Source organism: Acanthopagrus latus, chromosome 5 (assembly GCF_904848185.1).
Source record: "Acanthopagrus latus isolate v.2019 chromosome 5, fAcaLat1.1, whole genome shotgun sequence".
Taxonomy (NCBI): Eukaryota; Metazoa; Chordata; class Actinopteri; order Spariformes; family Sparidae; genus Acanthopagrus; species Acanthopagrus latus.
Genome location: NC_051043.1, coordinates 14,694,481 through 14,721,715, shown reverse-complemented (window position 1 = coordinate 14,721,715; position 27,235 = coordinate 14,694,481). Strand labels below are relative to the sequence as shown.

Here is a 27,235-nt window from a genome sequence, read left to right as displayed (position 1 = left end):
GGCCTGGAACATCTTGGAAAAAAGAAAGCGACACTGACTTTTTTCTTTGTTTCTCCTCCTTTTGAGATAAGACGAAACCTAAAGGATTTCTGGGGAGGCTGTGCCTTGCTGCAAAAGTGAAAGTAAGGAGCTCTGCAGAAAAACTAATGCCAGTACAGATGCTTCCTCATGAGCGGCAGCGCAGACGCTAACAACTCTGCATTCTATTATTGGTGCACTTGGGCTACACCAGTCAAGTGAAAACCCATCTGTCTACCAGCAAGGGAAACCACAATATTTTAATTTCCCGACTTTCTAGCTCAGAATAGACTTTGTCAATCTTCCCCTCGAGAAAACCTGACTGCTTTAGTCAGCAATTTGAAGCCCGTTCAGTGTTTGGATTCAGTAATTTTTTGAAAGTCTGCTGCAATAATGTACAGTTTTTGTTTTGCCCCCTGTGCATAACTCATAAACAGCTGAAAGACTAAAGACAAGATGGGGTTAAGGTTTGATTATTAGTATACGACTTTACACTGATGCTTAATGTTGTGCCTGGATGGTGGTGGAGGTGGAGACTAATGATAAACCAGGATAAAACTCAAATAGTATGTTTCAAGATGCAATTAGATGCAAAAATTTTACAAACATTTACATTCTGATAGTCATGATGCTCAGTGGCATTTGTTGATCCTGCTGATGTTTGGTACAAAACTAAATCGCAAACAAACTGTCTTGTTACACTCAACTTTTACCCCCATTACAGCGAAGCAAAGAGATGCACCCAGAAACCGACTGCATCACATTGATGACTGGTTGCGTAAAGGTCGCTGTATGTCAAAGATGCCACTAAGTTCCTGTCTGCTACTTAGAAAGCTTATGATTTGCTTCCTAGGAAAAACAAACACACTGAAAAGCTTTATATGGAGAAGGATTAAGCCAAAAGTCAAAAATGTCTTAGTTTACAGTTACACCCATGTACATTACCGTAAGCTATAGAAACAGGCTTAACAGTTAACAGTTGACTGGTCTTCCTAAAGAGAAAACACACTGTTTTTCTGGGACTCAGGTGAGACCAAAGATTGATTTAATTATTTATTTGCCAATATATGGTGATATAAAGGCTATCTTTTACAGAAAAAATAGTTATTGTGAATGGATGATTATAAGAAGCTGTGTTTTAAATACAGTGGCATTGTATGTACTTCATCTAGTGCCACATTTAGCTTCCATAATCTAGCCAAATTAAGTAATATTTTCACCCATAATGGGGATGTGTGCATAGGTAAATGCTACAACAGTCTCACCATGCCAGTGTCTTAACTCTACTAGATTCAGACATGTCTGGAATTTATTTAGCAAACTGTGCATGTGAGCCCCCACCATCCAGAACCACTGGAACACCCACAAAAGGGTAACTTTATTCCATTATCTCCCGTATTGAGGAGATGCTTCCCCTGTGTGTGCTCTGAACCAGCCAAGAATGTAGTAGGTCGAGAGGGCGGGACACTTGGGGGGCAAAAGGGTGAGTGGAGGTGTGACCGACATGCCGTTTTGTTTTGGTCTAACGTGCTGGTGTTGAACTGTGACAACTAGTGGTGCTCAATTTGGCATTTGGTTATGGGGCGCTGATTGTTAAGTTGGCATGCTGAAATAAACAGCAACTTTTCACCATATTTATCCGTAACCTATGTAAAACCTTTATAAAACCTACATAAAAAACATTACAGTACATTTTACTTCTCTTGTAATGTCAATGTTAAATCTAAATAAAAAGTCTAAATCTAAACATTATATATTAAATGTGAATGTTTAATGTTAAAGCTTGCTGTAAATCTGGTAAAAAGTTTTTAAAAAAAAACAAAAAAAAAACCTTTAAGATAACTGGTTCATTAAACAAGCTTATTCACGACCAACACATCACCAGCAACAAGGACTGAATCACATTTTAAAGCACCATTAAACAAGATGAAACCTGCAGGCGTTCCTCAGGGAGCCTGTCGAGGGCCTCCTGTGTTCGTGTTTTTCAAAATAAACTTGTAGAAAATGCACGTTCCTAGTCTTTTATATCAAACATAAATACTGAAATTCGTCCAAACCACATGTCATTTCGTGAAAAACTAGGTGCAACTTGAAATTGTTTACGAGAAAACTCCATAAGACAGCTTTATTAAGATTATTTTTAAAACAACTCAACAGTATATGTCTTCTTTTCTTGTTTCTGTGTATGTTCAATTAAATATTTCAAAATGTTCCATTTTCAAGAGTGATGTCTCGCATGTCTTTAATTTCCACCCGGAAAATTAATAAATCTCCTTAGTTAACTTTTTTCATTTGAAGGAAACTTTCAACCACACTGTGCCGCTCCACTAAATGTCACACTTATTTCACTGTAACTGTCAGTTACAGTTCATGTTAACAAGTAGGATTCTTGACTCATAAGATACAGGAAAGCCTCTATATTTCAAGGCTGCACGCGCACTCTCAGGAGACTGAGACTGTAAGGTGTAAACCACAAGTCTGCTGTACAGCATAAAGAGTGAAATGTGGTTATTTTTTGTCTGAAACAAAAGTGAAACTGTGAGCCCTTATTTTGCTGATTGGTATCGGGCAGCCCACTACACTGTGACACATATTGTTTGCCTATGCAGCTTTTGTACTTGAATGGTTAGAAAGCCGAAATTAACACTGTTACTGTTACACTAACACACAACCATGTTTAGGGGGAAGATTCCCTCAGTGGGTCCATCCACCACAAGCTTCCTGCTAATTAAAATAAATCTTCAACAATCAATGTTCCTATGATAAGACACGGAAAATGACCATGTGTATGTGAAGGTGTCAGTGCCTCCCTCAACTGTGTTTTGTGGTTTTATAGAGGTTTGTTTTTTTATTTGACATTTAGTGTATTGTTCAGTCTTGCCACCCTCATCAATCTTATTTTCAACAGATATGTACATTGATATTCATGTATAAATAGGGATTACACATGGTGTTACGACCCCAGAGGTCATATAAACATTTCTATATGTGCTGTTCATTGACTCTAATTAAAGGAAGTTGGTTGCAGGTGTGTTTGATTGTACTTTGTCCATAGAGCTGATTGGATTCAGCCTCGCAGCCAGGAGTTTAAAGGCCGGTTGTTCTCAAGTTCCTGTTCCTAACCCGAACCGTCTGTCAGCCAGACTGCCAGCATGCTCGACTGTGAACAAATTGAGTCTATATATAAAACCTTTAAAAATGTTTTGCTGCTGGTGGTGCTTGGGGAACAGGAAGAGGGGAGTCTCATTTTCACATTGCGCCGGGGTTTCCCCTCAGCCCTGATCGTAATATACACTATATTGCCAAAAGTATTCAGTCACCCATCCAAATAATTGAAATCAGGTGTTCCAATCAATTCTATGGCCATGGGTGTATAAAAGTAAGCACTTAGGCATGCAGACTGTTCTCTACAAACATTTGTGAAAGAATGGGTTGCATCTGACGGATGAGTCTGGCTTTGGTGGTTGCCAGGAGAACGGTACTTGTCTGACTGCATTGTGCCAAGTGTAAAGTTTGGTGGAGGGGGGATTATTACCACATGGGGCTTATAAGTCACAATGAGACATTGCAAGTGTGACTTGCAGGTTCCACAAAACATGGAGTTACACTCAAATTTGATCTTCAGTATAGGGAAGTAAAAAGATACACCCTGAAACCAGCCCTGCCCAGCTGCATGAAGTTCATTAAATGTGAAATAATTAGTTCCTGTCTACAAGCTAGAAAGCTTAAGATTTCTAAGAAGCAGTCAGACACACCTCTTCCAGTTCAGATGCTGATGTTGAGTATCTCCATTAAGCAGTGTGATAAAAAGTTCCCAAAAGTAATACTGGAGTAGAACTGAAGATTATGTGTGAAAATATTACTTTTGTAAATGTGAATGTCTACTTGAGTAAAAGTCTTAAAGTATCTGATAGGACTTACTGTAAGTATCAAATGTAATTTCCTGACGAATAAATGAACTTCAGCAATGAATGTAAAGTAAAGGTAAATTAGACTTATGTACTATATACATACAATGTATGATTCATCAGTTATCAGTCTGCTGAATATCTGATTCCAAATTCAGCATCTCTCTGACTTTAACAATTGTTTTTTTGTTTTTGTTTTTTTCTTATCCAAGTGCAGATAAAATACATCAGTTTCCAAATGTGCTACTGTGGCTCTGAGGCAGCATGCAGCTAAAACAACTTTGCCCCAGGGCAATGTTTGTGGGATTAAGACTAAAATACAAGATAAGAACATTTATTCCTGTTTAATATTGAGCTCCTCTCAGTAGATTACGGCTAGATACTGCCATCTTCAGGGCATCTCTCCACAAACAGATGATAATGTTGTGTACAGTGCCCTCTTCTGCTGGAGGAAGACAACCACAAGCAGTATTTCAAGTTTGATGAAGTGGCAGGACGTTCATACAAATTTCTCAAAAAGTCTGCCTCTCAGATGTGTTGTGTTTGGAGACTCTGCAACAAATTACAAACTGAAGTGTGTCTCTGTAGAGTATGCTGGACAGACACACGTTTGGTCTTCTATACGGTACTTTTAAGGACCCTCAGTCACCTTATACATTCCCTCGCCTGCCTGATCATGTCTGAGGGACCTTCTTATGGTTTTGAGATTTAAAACCCTTATATGTGCTAACTCAGTAATAACAGAGGCTTATGTCCAAGACGATAAAAGACAGGACACAGAAACAAACTCAGATTAGCTCTTTATTGTCATTTCTGCACCACAAAAAACAACAACGAAGAAAAGTCGTAGTAACTACGTGGTGATTGGAGGAACTGTTCCATTCTCTATAAATTTAGGTTATACTAGCTTTGTAACAATAGAATAATTTGTTAGAATTAAGAATAGAAAAAAATAAGCTCGGGGAGGCGAGTTGTGTGCATAGCTTATAACCAACCTCTAGACAAAAACAACATAAAAAGAATAGAGAACAAAAATGTATAAATAGATGCTTTAAAAGAATACTAAAGGCTGTGGTGATGTTGGACTATAAGAGCAGTGGTTCATCCCCAAACTGTGAGAATAATGCGATTAATAAACATACAGCTGCAAAATACAAACAGGGTGGGTAGTGTAAAGTGATTCAACTTCTATAATGAGCTGGATTCAACCAATGTAGTGTGAGGATCAAAACTGGAGCTTCACTGGACAAATGACACAAATAAGTTTACTCATCAAGGAGTCTTAAAAGCAGATTCTGATGGTAAATTAGGAAAATCGTTCTGTCAGAAGGAACCTTGCATTTGTTCCTTGTTGCCTCGCCAGAAATATCATCGATTAATCAGTTGTTTGTGAGGCGATGCCATACAATTTGAAATCGAATATGTTTTAGTTGTGGGCTGCCAAGATGTCTGACTTTTTGACAATTTATGGTCTGATAATTAATTTATCGAACAATTAGTCAAGCAAATTATCACCAGATAAAATCAAATGGGAAAAGTTGAGGCCTTTAGGTTTATTTTTTTCTTTGACAACCATTAAATGTATATGAAATGATAAATTAATAACCTGCATTTGAAAGGTGCATTATTTCTCAAAACGACAGCTTTTTTTACAACCAAAAAAAATATGATTTTAAAACTCTGTTTGAGAAAACATCTTGCTCCATTGTGAAGTGGACGAGTGTGCAGAACTCCGAAACACAAAACTAGCTTCTGAAACTAACAAAAAACAAGCATCAACCAGCCAGCTGGTTGCCAACATTACAGTTCCTGTGTTTCAGTGTTTGTCAGATCTGCAGAAACTCGTCCTTTTTTCCGCCTCTTTGGTGTTTGTTCATCTGATGACAGCTGTAAACAACACGGCCTAACTCCAAGTAAACATCCTTGTGGACACCAAAAAGCACGGACTCGTGCAAAAACCTGACAGCAGGCCGTTGCTCCACCAGGGGGCAACAAAGGCTTTTACAGTCGTAGCCACAACAGAAATCCCTCCTCAACTTGACACTGGGAAAGCAGAACAGTTTGTACCACAGAACACGTGTTTTCAGCTGACCTCACATTTTGTTCTGACCTCTGACATCTGAGGAGAGCGGAGAACTCAATTTAATAAAATGAATCCCTTGTGGAGATGAAGCAACAGTGCAGCAGTGGTTTACGTGCAGGGAGCATAGAGTGGGATTTCCAAAATGGCTACACCCGCAAATTACAACATGACTAACACAAAGAAAAAACAGAATAAAGAAACAAAAAGAAGAGCAATTATTTCTCCCCTCACCATCACTAGCACTCAGTCATCACAGCTTTCATGGTGCTTTAGGGTCATTCAAGAGAAATTTCACAGGCACAAAGTGGTTTGACTCGGTTTCCCCGGTCAACAGGGAACAGCAACAACTTCACACGCACATTAAAAAAAAAAAAAAACTTGAGCGATTCAGAGTTTCTGCATCTTCATGGCTGCTCAGTGGCCATCGATATACTTCAAGTTTAGGACTTTTTGCTCTGCATGAAAAGTTATTTTAGCATGTCGTATTTTTAATGATTTAAGATTTAAATGTGGAAACTTTTTCCTAATGAATCGGATACGAGAATCACATACTGATTCATTTTTATCACGGTGAAAGAAAAAAACAACAATACAAAAATATTTTAAAAATAATCTACTGTGTAACCGCTGTAACTACACAGCAAAGGGATTGTAGGTACAGATAAACAGCTTGTGCTGTAGGTGTCGTGGGCAACAATTCTATAATATTAGATGAAGAAATCAAGACCATTATCATCTGTACATCCCCAGTTTGTCATGAAGTAGCTTCAGTCCAGTCTGCAGTGCTGCTGATCCTCAGGAACTGCCTGTCACTGTCACAGTGCTGACAGCAGGTGGGAGTTTCTCACAGTCTGTAACTGGCGCTCATACAGTGTCATGAATCACACACAAGATGTTCTCTGCAGAAAAGTAAAAGATGGTAATTTTGTCTAAGTCTGCAGAGTCCAGATAAATGTGCTGTATGTCTGCTTAGAAAGCTGATGTATGTTGCTGAAAACAGGATACAGAAAGAAATAGATCTGGTATAAAACTAATAAAGCATAAAAATGAATTGTGTTGATAATGACATTTTTAACTCTGCCATTGGCTTAAAATGTGTTTTTAGAGGCTGACGTTGAGGAACTGAGACTAGACGGATTATACTGTAGTTTATCTTAAGCAGTGAAAGTTTATTCTAGACAGGCACTGAAGTAAGAATTATCACTGTCCCTGACAAGACCCCACTGATAGCATGCTCTGAGATAAGGCTGCATGCAACTGGCTGGCTGACACCGGCTGTGTCCCAGTTCCATATCTGATATTGATCTGAGCAGGTGTGTGGCGAGTTTCCACTGCTGGAGTGATGACATTAAGTTGCGAGAGAGGAAATGGAAGAACTGCTGACAGCTGTAAAAAAAAGCTGACTTACACATCAGGTTACACAGACAGGTACAGAAAGATAAACCAAAAATAAACTGAGTATTGAGTATGGAGTTTTGGACACAAAATCTAGTGACGGCAGACAGTGAGCAGTATCTCAGACATGAAAATGAGAACTTGAGTAAGTTTACCTCCATGTTTACTTCCTCTTACTTTGAATGTTTCCCACCTACTGCTAGTAGAGTTAGCATGGATCAGCAGTTATGACAGTACACTGGGGACACACCTATGAATTTGGTTTCTGTATCATTATCATTGAACAGGTCAAATCTATATAAAAATACTGTCACTTCTTCCAATCTTGAAAATTGTGTTACTGAAACACAGAAGCAGGTAAACACGCTACACGACAGTCTGAGAAATGTTTTGTGCATTAGTGCTTTCACTCTGAATCGCTCTCAACATCACGAAAAACAGCTGAGCGGAGCGCAGACATGCAGACTGCCACAAATTTCACATAAAGTGCAAACTGACGAGGTTTTCCCCTCACAGCATCAGACCAGCTGAAGCTCCAGGAAAACAGGCGAGACAGAAGAAGGGACCGATGCGCAGGACGGTGCGTCGCCTCTCCTGCTGGTCTCGCCTTAATGGCTCTCAATCACCACAGGCTCGTACCCGCCTGCAGACACCCTGCAAAGACCCAAACATAAAGGAGAAAGAGTCAGAGAGCTAATTGTCACATTAGACTTTGCCTTTGATCCAAATTGTCATGGCAAGTAAAATTTAAGAATCATTTTGACAGAGGTAAAGCAACACTAATAAAAAGCGGTTTGTTCGAAGTCTGTTCTTTAGACTTAAAAATGAAATGCTGTGAAAAATCTCATCCAAGTGGAGGCTGGTGGATTGAAAAGGATACCTACTTCAACCTGTTGTTAGAAGGGCTGGCTACTGTTTTCAAATAATGGTTAATACCAGTGCAAAGCAAGTCTTTCTATTAAATCATTTTAATACGTAACTGAATGAGACAAATGTTTGCTTTGTCTAAAGCAAAAACAGCTGTACCAAGAACGTACCTACCAAGAGCTGACTTCAATAAAAAACAATGTGCTCTAGACACATTTCAGTCATTACTACTGGCTCAGCAACATAAACTTGAGTGACCTCTGAATTCAGAAATGTATCTAAAACTATACCACCAATCCACAGAAGTGGAAGTGATTAAAGGAAAAGAGGAAGAGAGAGAGCAGCACACAGACAGGGGAAATGAGTGGACAAACATGAATAGGAGGAAGTGATAAAGAAACAGAAAGTCAGTTGGGCCACTCACCTGTTTCCAAGCCTGATGCCACTGAGCGCAGTGGTTCCATCTCTGCTGACGAACAGACGCAGGTTGCTGTCTGAAAGCCAGACATACACAAACGCAGTTAGCAGCTGCTGACGAAAACCAGAAGCACTCAGACAATAAGAGGCAACAAAACACAGGGCTGAAAAACTGAAGGAGAGCTCGATCCAAAGATGGAGCAGGTAGTTACGAATGCTGTGTTTGCCACTTTTGCAGTCATATTAACTGTCAAACCTTCACATGAAGAGATTCACTGTAAGCAATTGAGACCATGTTGAAAAGCCTCCATCACACACCAGTGATATCATCACTGCTGCTGTTTCTCAAGGTTGGGACTTCATTTCACATAAACAACTCCATCCAACGTCTTCCTCAGCCAGACAATCGAGGGCACGTCAATGCAAATGACACGTTTGTTCGCCAACATTGTTTAAACAAGTCGTCACTTTCTCTTTTATGTGACATTGTGCCAAGCAGCATGTTTTAGTTTGTATCTTTAGTGTTGGAGACATCAGTGGTGATCTTCTGTCCCTTTCTTTGACAGTTTGTTGGGAAAATCCCCACAGGACTTTGGGTGAACTTTGCTGTAACTAGCATAGGTTCAAATTTGCTTTCTGTACACAGTTTTTACCTTGACGGGGCCAGTACGCTGTCAGAGGTACTTGTCAGATAGTTGAATAGCTACAGAAACCTTTTCCCTTCGCACCACCTGACCTTCACAGAGACGTGAACATTGAGTTGCACTACTGATGGCAGTCAGTCATAATATCACTATGTGATATTATCATTCTACGCTCCCATTGTACCTTCAGTGTTGTTGATATCTGCAAAATTCTGGCTTTGGACAATTTTCTCCACGATGTCGTCAGCATCCATGCGAGTGTCATTTACCCAAGAGGGGTGACTCTCCACGGAGTCCTGCTTCCTCCTGAAATACCATAAAAGAAGAAAACTGTAGTTATGACATCAGACATTTTTTATTATATTTCATTTTTTATTTCTTATTATGTAAATCTGAAGCAGGGTGAGTGTAAATCCTAGTAATTATATGCCTCAGCATCTCTACCTGAGAGGCCTACTGGGGGGTAAGACAGGCCGAGGGGGTCGAGGGGGTCTTTCAGGACGTCCAGCATCCTTGTCACCCTCTGTAGGCATGTCAGCAGTGAAGCCCAAACCCCCAGAGGTGCTGCTTCCTGTGGAGGTATTCCTGCGATGTGTGAGGTCGGACAGGCTGGAGGAGCAGGAGTGCTCAGTGCTGTAGCCTGCAGGACAGCAGGGACATAAGAGGGCATCAGAGGAGACGTTAGAAGATATCAGAGTTTAGATGATCTACTGTCTGGGAAGATAACAGCAGTGTAGAACAAAGGTGAAAACTAATGAAGTGAAATTAATACCAGAAGCAGGAAGCCAAGAAAATAACAACTACAGAAGCATCAACTTTTTCCTCATCAGCTCCATTATGACTGTCACTGTTGTCCGACATAAGTCTTCAAATCTGCAGCATAGACAGCAGCTAGCCAAACGTTCTACAGTTATTATTGATTTACTCATTTATTTAGAGAACCTTTATTTGACCAGGAAGTGTCTCAAAAGTGATACATCGTCTCTTTACCAAAATGTAATAGGCTTCCAAAATGCTGTTGGTGTGGACTGCTCTTTTGTCTAGCGTGTGACCTGAGAACAGTTTGCATTAGGAGAGGCTATCATGACCTGTTGCTCATGACAACACAGCTCCCGAGGTCACAGGTTTACACAAACCCCTCCACCACAACAAGGTGGTGCTTTTCAGAGAAGTATTACAGGTTGTAAACATCTGTCCTTAGCTCCCTGTTCGGTTTCTTGAAAGGAACCGATATGTAACTTTAAATTTTGTAAACCACCTATACAAGGACATTGTAATATGGATTAATTATAGAACAAACTGAGATATTGCCCAGTTGGTACACTATCAATTACTTAATGATTTGATGAAACAACTGTTTGTGAATTCTGTACCTGAGATTTTGCTGTGCTGGCTGGCATAACTGGAGTTGCGAGAGTGACCAGACTGGAAGACTTCTGCAGGGCTGGGCTGGTTCACTTCTGATTCTTCAAGGAGACCTGAAGGCACAACAACTATTAGAAACTCATATTTATTCAGTTGAAATTCATCTGCAGGATCAAACATCAGTCAGTCTTTGTTTATTTTAACAGTAGAGCTGCAGAACCTCAGTGATGGCAGCCATCTCTGACTCATAGGAGCTGTAACTTACAACCATTTACTGTAACTTCTTGTGAAGTCAGAGAGTTGGCAGGTTTTCACTCCGGCCAATCTTCCAAAGTATCTGAATGTGTAAGCGAACTTTTGTTTGTACCAGGACCTTGAATGCTCTTGTACACTCATGGCTCAGTACTGAGAGTTTGCACTTCTTCCCGTCTTTAAAAGGTGTTTTCAACATATTCTTGAACCAGATGCTCAAATGCTGTGAACAACCTTAGCTTTTCAAGTTGTTTTCCATATTGTAACAAAACAAGTTGGGTTTCAGTTTTTAATCTTAATTCAAACTGAACGAATCCTTAATAACTCCAGCTCGTATTCCATGCGAGGAAAATCTTTTCTAAAAGATTTTTTTTAAGAACTTCTTCCAGGAAGTTTTGGCTCAGATTGAAACAGATTGAGGCAGGTTGGGCCAAGTCTACACTTCAGTCTCAAGAGCACTTTATCCAATGTTTCATACTTAACTTCTTGTCTTCTGAACGACATGTTTTAAGTTCTATAAGTAGGTTTGTTGGATGTTGAAGAGTGTGGTAGTTTACTTTATAAAGTCCTTGACAATTATGAAGAATAAGGGAAGTAAGACTCTATCTGATATGTTCCCAGTCTAGACTCTGTCTCATGTCCCTTTGGATGGCCTTTGGAAAAAAGGCTGAGATTCAATACCATTTTATTGATGCTGAATCCAGACACAAATCTGCTAACCGATCCAAAAATCCTTTCGAAAACCCTCATCATATCCCTTCAGGTTGAGCTAATACTAAAAGACAAACATTCAAATACTAAGTAACTATAGCAGTTTCAGATGCAGAAGGTATATTTACATATTTCAGCTTTTTATGCCTTCCGCATCTTTCCCTCCTCATGTACTGGCTCTGCAAACTGCCACCCCTCAATTCGGGTACCAGTGGCTTAAGGAAACTGGATATTTCTCCAGCTCTGAACCGGATATAAAATATAACATGAGGTGTACCTGAGCTGATGATGGAGGGTCGAGGCTTGGCGACTCGGCCCAGAGAAACCCCTCCAGCCGGCCCGGGCTCAGCTGTTCCCTCCCCCTTACAGTCCAGCTGCAGGGTGTGTTCTCGTCCTGGGATTGAGATGGACTTTGCTGTGCTGGGAGGCCTGCAGGAAAAAAAAAACACCACTTATCAGTCTGGAACAGATTAAATGAGAACAGAGCCGCATTTCTGCTTAGCGTGGCACGCTCAGATAAGATTAATTTTTATTGACCGTGGGGAAAGCAAGTCACTGCGGCAACAAAGGAGGGAGTACAATTATAAGTGTTAAAGAATCTGGTTAAAAGGTCAAAACTGTGCAGAGAACACCAAGGCACCAATAAAAACCTGTGGATACACATAATGGAGAACCCTCTGAACAAACATGCCAAATTGTTTTGACAAACAAGTTCACATATCTCAGACAAACATACTTTTAAAATGCTAAGAGCACACGGATAAGATGCATTATTTCCCAGAGTCTCAGTAAACAGTTTATTTGTCAAACTCTGAAGAGTACTTTTGTAGAAATGCATAACACAGATGTACTAAACTTTGCTTTTTGCAATTTGTATTACAAAATGGAAGGAATTCTTATTTGAAAATCTACTGAATTCGAAACAGAAGATAGCTGCAGTTTATCCAAGTGGAAATGTTTTTCTGGGTTTAAGTCCACAAATGCAGTGATTTAGCTTAAACAGACAAAAGACAGGGTCAACATAGAAAGTAGATGGAAATGGATATAAAAAATGGGGCAGAAATCATGACAAGTTTAACAATGTGAGGCTGAAAGGGTATAAAAACATCTGTGAACAATTTGTTAGGTCTCAATCTCACAATTTCAATTACTCACGTTTTAAAACACGGATCTCCAGACAGGAGGGTCATCCCGATGATCACCTTTTAAAAAAAAAAAAAGAAAAATCAAGAGTAGATTTACTCTACAATGTAAATGGCAGCATCAGCAAAATGTCTGTTTTACTGCCATTTCAAAAATTGCCCTAAAGAAAAGGTTAGTTCTGATCCCCTTGTCTCTGATCTTACATCAACACAAAGATGAAATATTCTTCCATAATTAGAAATTACTGCCTTCTTCCTCTGCTGTGCGTGTTCTTTCCCTTTCCTGTACACCTGACTGTATCCCTGCACAGCAGTTAATCAACATCCTGTATACCAAAGCACTATTTCTGTCTTTATCTCAGGGGGATAATATAAACCTGAACTTCATCACAAATCAGCCCAGCCCAGTTCCAGAAATCACTGTCCTACATTTATGTTACAGAGTTAGAACAAAAATCTAGGACAGATGAACATGTTTCGAATAAACAGTGCGTTGGCTGCTCAAGCGGTGACACGATATTAACTGGATGAGCTGCGAGTAAATTCCCAGTAAGCTCACTGACATACGAGTTACACACAGCAACAAAACATCAAGTCTTCCAGATGAACGGGATGACAAATCTACTCGTGACTGTCTTGGCTCTTTGTTTCACCAAGAAGTTTGTGGTGATGCTCTCTGGGTGGCGCTACAGAGCTCCTCAACTCCTCAGTGAGTAAATCAGAAGCTCCTTCCTCCACAGAGACATTTCACCGCTTCAGCTTGGAGCGAAATTAAAAACTTTGTATTCAGCTGTGACAAATAAATGGTGATGGTCTGGGCAGCGATTTAAATCATTTCTATTATCAATTAAGCTGTAGATTTTTTATCAACATATAGATTAATCCTGTTGTTCATGTCATCTTCAAATTACTTTTTTTTCATTCAATCAATATTCCAGAACCAAAACATATATTTAAACGACAATCTGAAAAGACGAAGAGATGCAGCAAAATCCTCACAAATGATATTTTGTCTGTCATTTACAACAATTGAGTTATTAATTCAGTAGATCAACTGACTAATTAATAGATTTATTATTGTAGGCCAAGGTGATGTGACATTTCGTCATCTTTGTATAAAACAAAACAAACAGAGGCAACACAAAGATAAGACTGCCTGCAATGAGACATGACATGTCTCTCTGATAGGACATTGAATATCTCTGGGTTTTGGACTATTGGTCTGATACAGCACATTTCCTGTCTTATCTGACATTTTTCACTGTCCTTTGACCTTTAATGAATCAGACAATTAGACAGGGAAATAATCAGCAGATTGCTTAGTAATAAAAGCTCTTTTTAGATTTAAAGTTTTTTCTAATCTGCTTTTCGTTACAAATTGTGCTCGACAACTCGATTTTTCATAACAAGATAACAAAGTTAAAATGACCCAAATTTATCAGCATGACTTGTAACGCGAACATTTTCAGTGTAGCTGCTGAGGACACTGTCCAGAGTCTGTTTTCAGAGCTCTGAGCTGCTCCTCTTCCATAACATTTATCCCAAACTACACAGTAGTAACATATATTTACATTTGAACAGGAAAAACCAAAGCACACAAACAAAGGTCCTTTACCAGTTTCAATGACAGAAAAAACAGATGATCATTCATCGCTCTTCTCTGGTCACTTCTGACTAAATTTGTTGAGTGGAAGCAATCAATGAAAAGGTCAAATGTCAGAGGTCAAAGCATCAGAGTTAATGATTAAGCTTGCTCCAGGCATCAGGACTTATAACATTTATGACATAAATATTCTAGTTTATACGATGGGACTTTTCAAATAAATTGTATTCTATATTCTTATGGTGTCAACATTAGCCAAGGGAAATAAAGGCATATTATACATGCCTATACATATGCACATAGATCACTTCTTCTTCTTCCTCTTCCCATCAATTTGCCATTTTTCCCCCCATATGTTTAGTCACACCCATGTCTCCTTGCCTTCAGTATGGAGTTGTCCTGCCGTGTGTTCTTGGTGTCGTATCCCTCCAGCAGACAGCAGCGCACAGTGGAGCCAGAACCCGCAAACTCCGCCATGTTGAGGTCTGTGAAGCCCAGCTGAGGGCAACGAAGAGGAGACGAGTTAATTCTAGATTCACTAATGGAGGGGTTCACTGGCCTCTACTTTGGCGTGTCTAGAATGGAGTGATTTTTGCAACACCCATCATTTAGCACAACAAGCAATTTCACTTTGTTAACGTCACAAGCTTCTGAAGTTTTAATGCATGACAGGGTGCAAAAACCACACATCAATCTTAACAGGCATCAAATCTGACTAAGAGTAAGTTTAGACTGGCTTTGATGAAGGCAAAACGTTTTGGCAGGTAGGTCTTTACACTACAGGGGGGTCTCCAGTTGCAGGATGCAAACCATTTGTGGGTTCACATCTCTTCACAAATCAGCATGGTCTAAAGTCTCACTACCTTCAGAAATGAGATAGAGAAAATAGTACATGTCAGGGGGAGATGGAGAGAGGAGAAAAAGAAAAACTGAGACAAGAAAAACAAAACAAAAACAACTTTAAATGTTATGTATTTCATTATGGTTGATTACAAAATAATAAAGAGAGCAGAGAGAAAGGGGGGGTAAGATAGCAAAACATAGACAGAAAACAGTATTAGCTCTGTTAGTCTTGGAGCTAGCGGCCTTATTAGCTAACTACAAGTTTGCCTGGATCACAAATTCAAATGGCTGGACACCAAATGGAGACAACGAACACAGCCTTCAAGACCAACTAGGGTCCATTTGTCGACAGGGAATATAGTATGGAGGTGATTTACAGCAGCTCTGACCAGGACTATGACTCGAGAAGCAAGACATGAAAGAGGACACACAGCGAGAGGGTATTTATTTACATCAAACCAGACATGGAAAGACAAATCAAGAATGTTTAAGTGAGATTAATTTAGGTTATGCCCAGTTTGAATTCATGTATTAACACAATAAAGGTTGTCTTGATTCTGTAAAAGGGAGAAATTGAATTCATATTGAAGAGCTGAAAGAGCTTATGAAACTTAGCAACCTTAATGCTCGATCTTCCAGCTGAAACTATGGGGGCTATACCATCGTAGTACTGCCTCTTAGGGTTTAAAGTGGTATCAAAAGACAGGATGGACAACCATGGACTACCAGGTTATCATGCTATCTTTAGCAGATGCAACACAATACATTGATGTCTTCGACATTCAGAACTGTTGTTAATAACACTATTTTTTAAATGCATGATGTCTCTTAAACTCCTTGACAGTCAAGTGTATTGTTTGCTTCCGTTTCTAAAATAAGACCTATTGAGCTGAACCTATGACTATAATGTGGAAACTGCCTTTGTCGGACTGCATTCATGATGTTATCTTAAATTAACTCTGCAGCACTCTCAAGCTAAAGGTTCCCATTCTTCTTTCTCCAGGTTTCCCTTTCTTCAGGAGCTTCTGTTTTCATAGGTGTGTATTTAAGGAAGCCAACTTCTAAGGAGGGAAGCGGGATATATTTACCCAAAAGGAAATCTAAATGGAGAATGGGTAAAAACAGAGGAAGCCGTTCCTGTCAGGCAACAGCAACCATGGATAAACAAAAGTTTATCTTCATGAGGGGGTTGACCTTGTTATTTCTCTCATCAGGCATGAGTCATTTGTCAGGAGCTCTTACAGTTACGGTTAGAGAGGTGTTGGCAGGACGTTTTGCAGTTTCCAGGCAAACGTGAGTGTAAGAGGTTTTGATTTATGGTCCCGCCCTGCTGGTGGCATGCTCGTCAAAGTGTTGTGAGAAATGCTAATATTTACACGATATGGCATTAAGGTTTACAGAGACTCACGCAAGCTCATCTGTAACTGTTTCTATGTGTTTATGTACGTGAGGGGTAACACGGCAGAGACAGAGACACAAGCTCTTACCTTCGTATATGCTTTTCCTCCTTTGAGTTCCTGCAGGGGAAAACAGGAAGCCAGTAATGAACCCACTGATCCAAATGATCCAACTTTATATTACAGAGGCCTCCAATTACAGGGATGCAACGAGAGAGATGAAATTACAGGCTGAGACCACACTCATGGTTCCTCAGAGCGTGGCACCGAGGCGGTGCTCTCATGATGGGAGACTTCACATCAAGTCTGTACTGAAATATCCTCCTGTGTGCATTTCGGTGAGAATGTCTCCAAACCTCTTTATACATTTTTGTGTGGTTAATCAAGTTTGTTAGAGGATGCAGTTCAGTAGAACTGGGTATTGTTTAAAATTTTGATACCAATATCAAAAATAATACTTGTTTTTAATCACCTTATGTGTTTCTAACCTTCCCCAGCATTGATTTGAAGATTTGCACGTCAAAAGACATCAACTTTAAACTCATATATTTTGGGAGGATATCCTGCAGGTGAATGTGATGACCTCCAAAAAAAGGTCTTGTTTTCTCAGTCAGCCTCGCAATGGTTAATCAAAGTGTGAAAAAGATTACGTATCTGTACCAAAAGTTAACATCCAAGTTTTGGGAAAATCTGTTCAGTAATTTTTGTGAAGACTGAAATAAAAATACACTGAACAGATTGCCACAGAACTCTGATGGAGGATGGGTCTCGACCCAGAATAGACCCCATTAACTTTTGGTAGGACTCCTAAGACTTTTTTCCCACTTTCATTTTTTATGCTTTTCGACATTTTTGTTATTTTCTCAGGGGATAATGTATGGAAACATCCATGCACATTTTGGTGGCTGGTATATATGACTGAGCACAAAAGGGCACCCTGGGGCCGAGCTGTGTGCTCAACTGATTACCGTTCTAGTTTAAAGTGGATACCAAGGAGACAACTGCCAAACTTTGAGTAAACTGTCCTTCAAATCAAAAAATAATGACGGCATACAAGGAAACAACAACATAAGTGAATGCTCTGACTCAACAGGATTTAGTTAATTCCCCATCTTTTTAAGACACATCATTAATCTGGTTAACTACAGACTTGAGGAGGACGCTCTGAGAGTCGTACCTTTCTGACCGACACTCTGCAGACAGAAGGATCCAGGACTCCGGTGTGGGGGTTGGCGCTCATTTTAGACACAAAGGTAAACCTCTTCCTCCAGCGAACACAGTTCTCTTGAACCTCCTCTCTGTGAGGGAAAAAGAAAAGCAGAAGCACATAAATCTCTGGAATGAACAAGTTAGGATTCTGCATTCTTGTGCTTCCAATGAATTATTCATTTAGAAATTCCTTTCTATTTCTGCTTACTCCTCACTTCCTGAGTTACAGATTCAGTAAATGATGACATGATTTAGTTTCTGGGGCTGCACAGTGGCCCAGTGGTTAGCACTGCCGCCTCACAGCTAGAAGATCCCCGGTTCATGTCCCGGTTGGGACGCCAGGGATCTTTCTGTGTGGAGTTTGCATGTTCTCCCTGTGCAGCGTGGGTTTTCACCGGGTACTCCGGCTTCCTCCAACAGTCCAAAAACATGCTGAGGTTAATTGATTATTCTAAATTGTCCGTAGGTTCTATGTGTAGCCCTGTGATAGACTGGCGACCTGTCCAGGGTGTCCCCTGCCTTCGCCCTAAGTCAGCTGGGACAGGCTCCAGCCCCCCCGCGACCCTGCAGAGGATTAAGCGGCGTACAGATAATGGATGGATGGATTTAGTTTCCCATTTGCTGATACAATAGAACTGATGATGACACTGAAACATATAAAAGGTAAAATGGAAGCAACCTAAACTTTGAATTTAAAGAAACACAAGGACTTAAAATTAACTCTTCCCTAAACTTTTCCCGACACTGAGGTCAAACCCAAATGTTCTCAACACTTGGCAACTTATAATCTCTATCCACTATATTCTCTGACCCGAAACAACACATTTTTTCCAGTTATGTCTATCTTTCTCACAGTCTCATGACCAGTGGATCAGATTTAACAGAGCAACACTAACGGAACATGTTGTGAGCAACTTTTTCCAAAACTAACTGAATTACAGAGCCGATTCCCATGGCTTCTAAGGCTGATGACAGTTATAGCTTAACTTAACAAGGATTTTGTAGGTAGATTTAGCATTCTGGTTGAGGATAGTGACCTGGTGACACTTTGTCAACAAGAAGGAGAAAACCGTTGATGGGATGCCATTACCAATATGTAAACTGGTTTGTCTTTCAGGATTTTCCCTCCTGCTTAACTGACAACAAAACCTGTCGAGGAAACAGTGTACAATGGTCAAGAAACTTCTGTGAAAACAAAGTTTGCCTTGACAGAAATGCCAGTGGAAAACCTCAGAGTATCCATATATCCTGATTAACGAGTGGGAAACCAGCAGTAGGTGTACAAACAGAACGGGTCACTGATCTGTTTGTTTCTGAAAACAAAAGCTGATGTGACTGGCATTCCAACAAATTCCAAAGAAATGTCCAGGAAACACAGCAGCATGCAAAGAAAGAGGCACAATGTAGATCTGTGTGGTATGTACTGAGAAAGAGACCAATGTATTTAATATAACACTTCTGTTGCCTAAACAAGATTCCAATCAAAATCTGATTACCTGCAGCGCTACAGCTCATCTATAAAATAAGGCATCAGTCTTGCTTAGTGCTGGAACAGTTGGTCATATAAAGGTGCACCGTGTTGTTTTGGGGAAGACATTTTAAACGGGAAAGATCTTCATTGTTCTTCTCATTTCATGGCTGAATAAACAAACTGACATTAAAACACAATTTCATACCATGAACACATGCATCTACTGTTGTGGAAGTGATATGAAATGGCAAAACCCCACACTTTAGGAAACAACAGCCAGACTTCATGGAAATCCATCCAGTAGCTCTTGAGACATTTCACTCAAAATCTCAAATCAACATCACCACAAAGCAAGCTGACTAAAAATCTAATTTTCACTGTGAGCAGGAGCAATTCTACGGCGTTAATTGTAGTTAATTACAAATGACTGTGGTGGTAAAACAGGGAGACGTCCAAATAAACAAAGTCACATACCGTTTATGGGGGAAAACAGATCACTACAAAGTCATAGATGTAGGTCTTCATTATTTCTAAGCCATGAGAATCTGTTCTGTGAATCATTATGTCGACCGAACATTTAAGTTAAACACCGTCCTGTTAAAGAGCCCCATAATTTCAGTAAATGTTCTGTCAATCACCAGCGAAAGAGAAAAAGGTCTAGTTTCTCTCCTCTTAAATGGCAAACAGCTCATTTAGAAAACTTTCATTGGATTCTGTCCAACAACATGCTGAGAAGACGTAGATCAACTGAGCAGCCAAAAGTTTCTGGAGTCACTTAAACTGCTTGACGCCTCCTTAATTCCACCACATATAAATCACAAATACAGCACTTCACGGTGGGGCGTGCATGTCAAATCAAAAGGTGAAAGAGAAAAATGCTTGTACTGATGAGCTTTTTATTGAAGCAACTCCTCAACATCAAGTGAAATATCCTGCATGCATTTTTTCGAAAATGTCTCATATGTCTTGATACAGTATATACTTTTTTACTATAAATACTACAGATAATCATCTGCAGAATGAGGAGGGCAAGAGGTCTCAAGCAAGGACTTCTCGTACACAGTATATTAAAGCCATGTCATCAGTTTAAAAAAGTAAGGAACACTAAAAGAAAAGATTTTAAAGACTTGTAATAATGCTGAGCATGTTAAAGTCCATTTTAGACTAATCAAGAAGATACAGACGGAGTTCTGGATAAAAGAAAGAAAGACAGAAAGAAAGAAAGACAGAATCAGCTACAATGGCTGCATCATCAGACATTGTCTCCAGCAAACCAGGATGCAAGGATTACCATCAGCCTTGGACCCAATCAGGCAACAGAAACATGCTTTGATGATTAATGAGGACATGTACTTGTTCAAGACCTGTCTTAAAATCAAAAGGGTTTACCATCTGGAGATCACAAATGTATTCATGGAATTTCCTGGCTCTCTACCCAGATTAGATTGAGGTATTTTCTTGTGTGCAAAAACAAATTGTAGTCCAATTTTAGCCTGAGGCAAGGCCATGGGATCAGCAGAAACATTATGATGCAGCCTCAACTGAACATGAATACACACAGAGAATTTAACAGGCAATCTGGTCTAAAGATGTTGAGGTATCACTTTTTTTTTGTTTTAACAAAGAGAGATTAATCATCTGGTTGAGCCATCGTGAAGTTCCTTTGCCAGGAGAATGGGAACAAAAATGAGCTTGGCCTCCCTTTTCTGTTTAAATGACAATTGTTTTAATGGTTTTAATTCCAAGAAGTTTAATTTTTGATCTCTTTTAATCAAATGTACAAGAGGCAGTATGAACTATCGGATGACAAAGAAGGTGCATATGTACAACAACCACACACACACACGCACACACACAAAAATACTCTCTATAGTGCAAACTAGCAGCAGCTGCTCCTCACACTCCCCTCCCCCTTCATCTTATTCACCATCTCTCTAGTGTTTTTGTGTGATTTCTACCACTTCCATCACTCTCTGTCTTGAACCACCTTCAATTATGTTTCACATTATTCTGAACAAACACACTCAATAAGAAATATTAGCCAGAGCTGAGCTACTTCCAGCCTCAGCACAAATTCCAGGTTTTACATTTACATATACTTATAATTCTTACATAAAATTAAATATATTTCACCAAGGACACAGTTGTCTGTTTATTGTCAGGTTAATTAAACTTACTGGCAGCCTGTTAAAGGTGCTGAATACAAAATATTGGTAGGATACACGGTCGTTTTAGTTTATTTCTTATTTCAATTAACTCATTTGTGACAACTGCAGTGAATGATTCCTCACTCACAAATAAATATACAAACAATTTGCTGTCCCTAGCCTCTCAAATCCACTTGTATTGATTTTCTTCATTCAATACTATGGCAAATAGGTTATTTTAGGTTATTTGACTGTTGGTCAGACAAAATCGGCTATTTCAAAATGTCACTATGGGCCCTGTGAAGCAGTGATGTGCAACTGTTATGAATCATATCACTGAACAAGGTAAACAGAAGAAAACGATGATTGAAAGCAAGGAACCGAGGATGTACACAATCCCAGATTTAAAATACTTCTGCATTTTGGTGAGTAACAATGAATGTTAACATAACTTCTGTTTGTTTAGAAGAAAACTCCACAGGGCCTCTTTAAGCTAGAACAGTTTGACAATGTAAATTAAAGGTCTGTGGCTTGCTTAGCCACAAATCGTGGCACATGCAAGTAAAGTACTGGGGATTCGCAACAAAGAGGATAAAACCACCAAACACAAAACGTGCTAGAAATCTTCTTTAACCCTAAACTGAAGCTCTAATCCTAAACCAACTCTTTGAAGAAGTAAAGAGAGGTTAAAATGTTCTCAACTTGATTCTCCCTCATCCATCTATCCCTGGAAACAAGTGCGGTTCTCAGAAAAGTACAGACACAAAAGCGTGCATGCACAAACACACACACACTCACTCAGCTCTTATCAGGACCCCCGTGCTATTGGTCCTCCAGCGTGTAGCAGGGAGCGTTTCCAAACCACATTCCTCACTCCAGATGGCTTTGTTCAGACTCCATGGAAACCTCACACTCCTCGAATCCACCGACGCTCTGCCAGCAGCTCCGAGAAGGAGGAGACACTCGCAGCAACACTCTTTCTTTGAGCCTCAGACGTTTTTTTATAAGCCCTCCGCCTTTTGTTTTCAATCTCACCTGCAACCTTTCGATCTCTGCTGTTCGCTGTTCTTATTCTCCAACACTTTACTCTTTGTGTATTTAACATAAATCTGTTAGTGCGGTTGCTTCTCAGTCAGGATTATTTAATTAAAGGAAGAGTTTACGGTATGCAAGCACTTGATATCTATTGCTAAAATCATAAGAAGCCTTCGTAGTAGTATCCTGTACTTTTTCTAGTGCATGATTTGGACATTTCTGATAATTTAACCCTGAGTAAAAACACTCAACTCAATCAAAAAATGAAGGCTAGATTTGAGCAGTTCTCCAGCACTCTGTTGAGAACGCAGCCTAGCAGCAGCCTCACAGTAAAAGCAGGCCACACTGACAGTAGACAGACTGGAGTTGCTCTCACTCCAGCTGAAAACAGCCCACATAAACAGAGGACTGAAGGCAGACCTCATAACGCGTGCAAAGACAAACTAATACAGAGGCCGTCATTGTGCGTGTCCTTTTCCATACATTTGTCCCACAGGCAATACTTTGATCATTTTGTACAGTTGAATCAAATTAGTGCACTTCAAACAAAAAAACTGCTGTGTCCCTCAACCAAACATAATTTCCACCAGCTGAAAATAGAGGAAAACCTGATGTTTCCCACGCACGTCATCCTGAAGTTGGAGGAGCAGCAGCTCGGGTAAACGTGGCACGGCTGTGATCAACCAAAAATCGACATTTGATGCATTGTCACTACTGCTAGACAGGAGGGACGCTGTCCTGTGTTGAAAAACAATCCGCATAAAGAGACGGCATCCAAAAATAAGCTTGGTTTCAAAACCTCAAATCAAGAGCACAGATCATAAAACAGCAGACAGACGAGCAGAAGTCTGCAGGCAGAACGACACTCGTGTACGAAGAGTAATGCAATCAGTGAAGTCAAAAACAGAACAGGCAAAAACTCCAAAATCATCAGCAATTACACGCAAATTAAAGTAAGGAGGCCAAGAGTCAAAGGCAGAGTGGGCCAACATCAGATGGCATGTTTTTCTGAAACATTACTAATATCCAGATTAGATTAAGAAGTGGTAGCAAAGCAAATAAGAGTTGAGGAGCCAAGGAGGGGAAGTTTTATCACTTCAAAAAGTGTCTGAGAATCGAGCACTGGAGCACACAGAGGAGGAAGAGCTGGTATTCAAGGATTTAATTGGGATGAGAAAGAAAGGATATGAAGTACCTCTTTGGATTATAGTTGTGGAGACACACACAGGAAGAGGAAGAGGAGTATGACATGCAACGACGATGCCCAGCTGGAAGTGAAAGAGGGACGCTGAGGTTTTGTGGTGTGAGGCGTAACCGCAAGGCCACCGGGTCTCCCCAGACATGTAGTGAAGAAAAATAGACTGTAAAAGTTGTTCTCATCTGGGAATTTAGATGATTGCTTCAGAAACTCTTTGTTTTCTCCTCTGGCTGCTGATGTTTAAATGATATTACTGTTCTCCTGTTTTAGACTGGTTTTACTTTAGCTTTCAGACAGTTTTCTAAGTTTCCAAGCTGTCTTATGTTTAAGCTGTAGCAAACTTTCATGGCTGGAGCATTCACTCAAAATGTAATCAATCTCAGAAAAGTGAGATGTAATTTGCCAACCCTAACCCTAAGGGAAAAAGTTTTTTTTTTTTTTTTTAGTAGAAAAAAAGCTAAATCTAATTCTGATGAAAGCAAAAGTACTTTTTTCACATTAAAATCGCTGTCTTCATGCACTTTCAGCCTGAGAAATACTTTTGAGGGTTTCAGAGTTTTATTTTTGCAAGTTGACTCATGCTGACATCTACTAATCATCTGTTCCCCCCGCTTGGAAAACCTTACATAATAAAATAAATTAAATCTATCATGCTGAGCTGAAGTTACATTAACTGGAATCAGATTTGTTTTGACCTTCTCACTGCTGCCAAAAAATCCACAATCTGGCAAGACGACAGGTTACTAAAACTCTGTCCAGTAAGCTGAGTCCACTTACTCCTGTTTATAAGTCTCTGTTCACTCGTTATGTAAGAAAACTGAACCTAAACAAAATTAACACAACAAATGTAACAGAGAGAAAACTTCTTCAGCAGGATTTGTCTGAAGAAGACAAGTACAATTTGTTCTTGCACCCTTTCAGTCTTTATGAAGTCTCAATGTAAACATGAGGTCCCTGATTTGAGTTGCCCCCCACAGGACCCCAGCGTGTGATGACTCAACATGTCAGCAATGCAGCAGTATGGGATCCTTATCTTCCATCCTGGCTGCGTGGCTCCTGGGGGCCCCGGCCACAGCAGAAAGACAAACAGCGGCCCGGCCGGGTCGGGTCGTATCGAGGGCTCACATAAACAGGCCGAGAGCAGAGTGCTGAGGAAGCAGACAGATCCTGCAGAGGGGTCAGTGACGCAAGGATGAACCAGCAGGCAGCAGGAGGGACGAGGAGTCACTGAGGATGTTCCTGTATCCAAAAGGTCAAAAGGTCGATGCACACTGATGATGTGCCTACATGTGCACTGTTGAAGAGAATCTGGATAGAAAACCAATCCTCCCCCCTACCTCTTCACTCAGTATTTATTTATCTTTCTTTATTTTTACAGGGGCAACACATGTTGACAAACACCCTGTTAAATGTGCCAGTGTGTTGGCCAAAAGGCTTATTTTCAACAGCTGTCACCGGGCCAGATGTTAGATTAGCCACTAAAACAACAATACAAACAAACATGCGGGAGCATCACCCTGATATTTGTGTAACTTTTATGGAATAAAGTGAATGAACTTTATTTATGTCCACCAATTCTACATGTGAATGTCATTTACAAGGAGTACAACTAGCATGGTTCTGGAGGAGGGTTAAGACTGGTAACAATAGGTCCACTGCCTGAAACAAACCACGGTCATTGCAGTTATCCAGGATGTTCAGTAGCCTTGCCACTCCCTGGGTGATCCCTCTGGAGTTTCTTTGTGTGTATAGGAGTTTTATACTAGGTTATTTTCTCAAAATTAAGTAATAGTCTGATCGCACCTTTTAAAACAAAATGTTTACCAGCAGGGCGGCAACTATCATTGTCATAAGTAATTAGTCTCAATTGATTGTTTAGCCATCACAATATTAGACGTACGCTCATCTTAATTTGCCCGGAGCCAAAAGTAATGTCGTTCAATGCCTTGTTTTGTCCAATAGACAGAATAAAACCTGATGATTTACAGTTTACAATCATCTAAGCTATTTATCACATTTCAGAAGCTGAGACCTGAGAATGTTTAGCATGTTTGCATGATAATTAAAAAACAACCAACAGATTCAATCTACAAACATAACCCAAATTAAAACTTTGAAGGAATTTTCTTTTCTTTCATTCATTTCATTCAAATCCGTTACGTCACAGGATTTGCATTCTCTTTACTCTGCGGCCAATCAACCTTTCAGCCTGTGAGTGAGAAGCTCAAACAATCAATGTCACATGAATTCTCCCTGCGTGGAGGAAGGTAAATTTGATTAACTGGCTAGAAACCAAAGCAGTCATGTCCAAAACACCCCCGCATGAGACACACACACACACACACACTTACCTCCCCTTACATCCCAACAAAACGCTAATGGCTGGAAAAGTGAGATGAAAACAGGAAACAGCTGTTGAAAAGCCGCTCGTCCCTGCTGATTCCTAACTCTCCCCACTAAACTCCTCTCTGGAGTTCTTCCTTCCTTTTCTCTTTCCTTCTCTCACACAGCAAATGCCCAACCCCACCTACATCTGAAGAGTGTCGACCAGGTGAAAAAAGTAACACATTTTTTTCACTGTAAGACTTTGGTGGATGCCCTGGTTGACAGAGGTGGTTCCAGGGATGGCTTCCTGCTTGTGTTCCCACTCGACTCCCCGGCTGCTTCGGTCAAGCCAACACTCATGGGGTTGTTACACGGGCCATTTACTCCTGCTTTGTTCCTCACATCTTTCCACCAACAATACAAACCCAATTCTCCATTTTTAACTGGATTTCTCTTATTTCGAGATGATCCCCTGAGGGTGTCTGAGAAACGTGAAAGTCGCAACCTGATTGACAAAGATGCTTGTTTTCTTTCTGTGATTTGTTGTACTGCAACTATTTGCTCCTTTCTTGACTGATCAGTGTATTTTTGCCCGACCAGCATGACAAAACCCAAAGATATTTCATTTGCAGTGATAAAACAGTTGAAAAAACATCAATTCCTTCCATTTGATTTATGACTGAAGAGATGGGCCATTTATTAAAATAGTGCAATTCATTTTCTGGTGATTATATAACTGATAAAATGACTGATTGTGTCCACACAAGATGTTTTGATGATGTAGAATTGAAGAGATTTGCCCGTGTTATTTAAAACATCAGTTTTAACAGGCTCGTTTATTGTCATTTCAGCCAAATGTGGGAGGAAAACAACGTCCGTCTCAACATCAAAACCATACTGTTTGGCCAGTTTACAACCAGTGAGGTTAATGACTATTGTTCATCTGTGCCATCACCACAGGGGAACCGTGTTTTCTTCCACAGAGCTAAGGGAATCTAGTTGCTTTCAGGCTGGTTTAGTAAATCTCACGAGAGCTTGGCACTTAAATAACAGAGATTAGAACCACCAAAGGGAGTGCAGCCACCTGCAGGGTTACACAGACCAGTCGAGGAAGGTAAACAGGTGGCTCCTTTGTGTCACCACCTTGTGGGCTGCCCGACAGCTGCCCATGAAGTAGCTCATAAAGCACGTCAAAACTTGTGCCG

At 40.1% G+C, this 27,235-nt stretch overlaps 1 protein-coding gene across 2 annotated transcripts in view; it reads right to left on the bottom strand.

The window, feature by feature from the left end:
- Nucleotides 1-4,709: 4,709 nt before the first annotated feature.
- LOC119019515 (protein FAM102A-like) overlaps nt 4,710-27,235 on the bottom strand; it is a 30,182-nt gene continuing 7,656 nt past the window's right edge. Inside the window, exons 1-11 of one of the 2 annotated variants that reach the window (XM_037098192.1) lie at nt 23,703-23,844; nt 17,823-17,943; nt 16,736-16,765; nt 14,787-14,903; nt 12,816-12,862; nt 11,938-12,089; nt 10,706-10,810; nt 9,777-9,972; nt 9,517-9,638; nt 8,696-8,765; nt 4,710-8,058 (exon numbers count right to left, since the gene is read on the bottom strand). In XM_037098192.1, coding sequence (XP_036954087.1) covers nt 8,013-8,058; nt 8,696-8,765; nt 9,517-9,638; nt 9,777-9,972; nt 10,706-10,810; nt 11,938-12,089; nt 12,816-12,862; nt 14,787-14,903; nt 16,736-16,765; nt 17,823-17,943; nt 23,703-23,758 — 1,062 coding nt within the window. In that variant the 5' untranslated portion in view covers nt 23,759-23,844 and the 3' untranslated portion in view covers nt 4,710-8,012. Of the gene's footprint in view, nt 8,059-8,695; nt 8,766-9,516; nt 9,639-9,776; nt 9,973-10,705; nt 10,811-11,937; nt 12,090-12,815; nt 12,863-14,786; nt 14,904-16,735; nt 16,766-17,822; nt 17,944-23,702; nt 23,845-27,235 lie in introns of those variants that run through there. The other variant, XM_037098193.1, reaches the window with a different exon arrangement.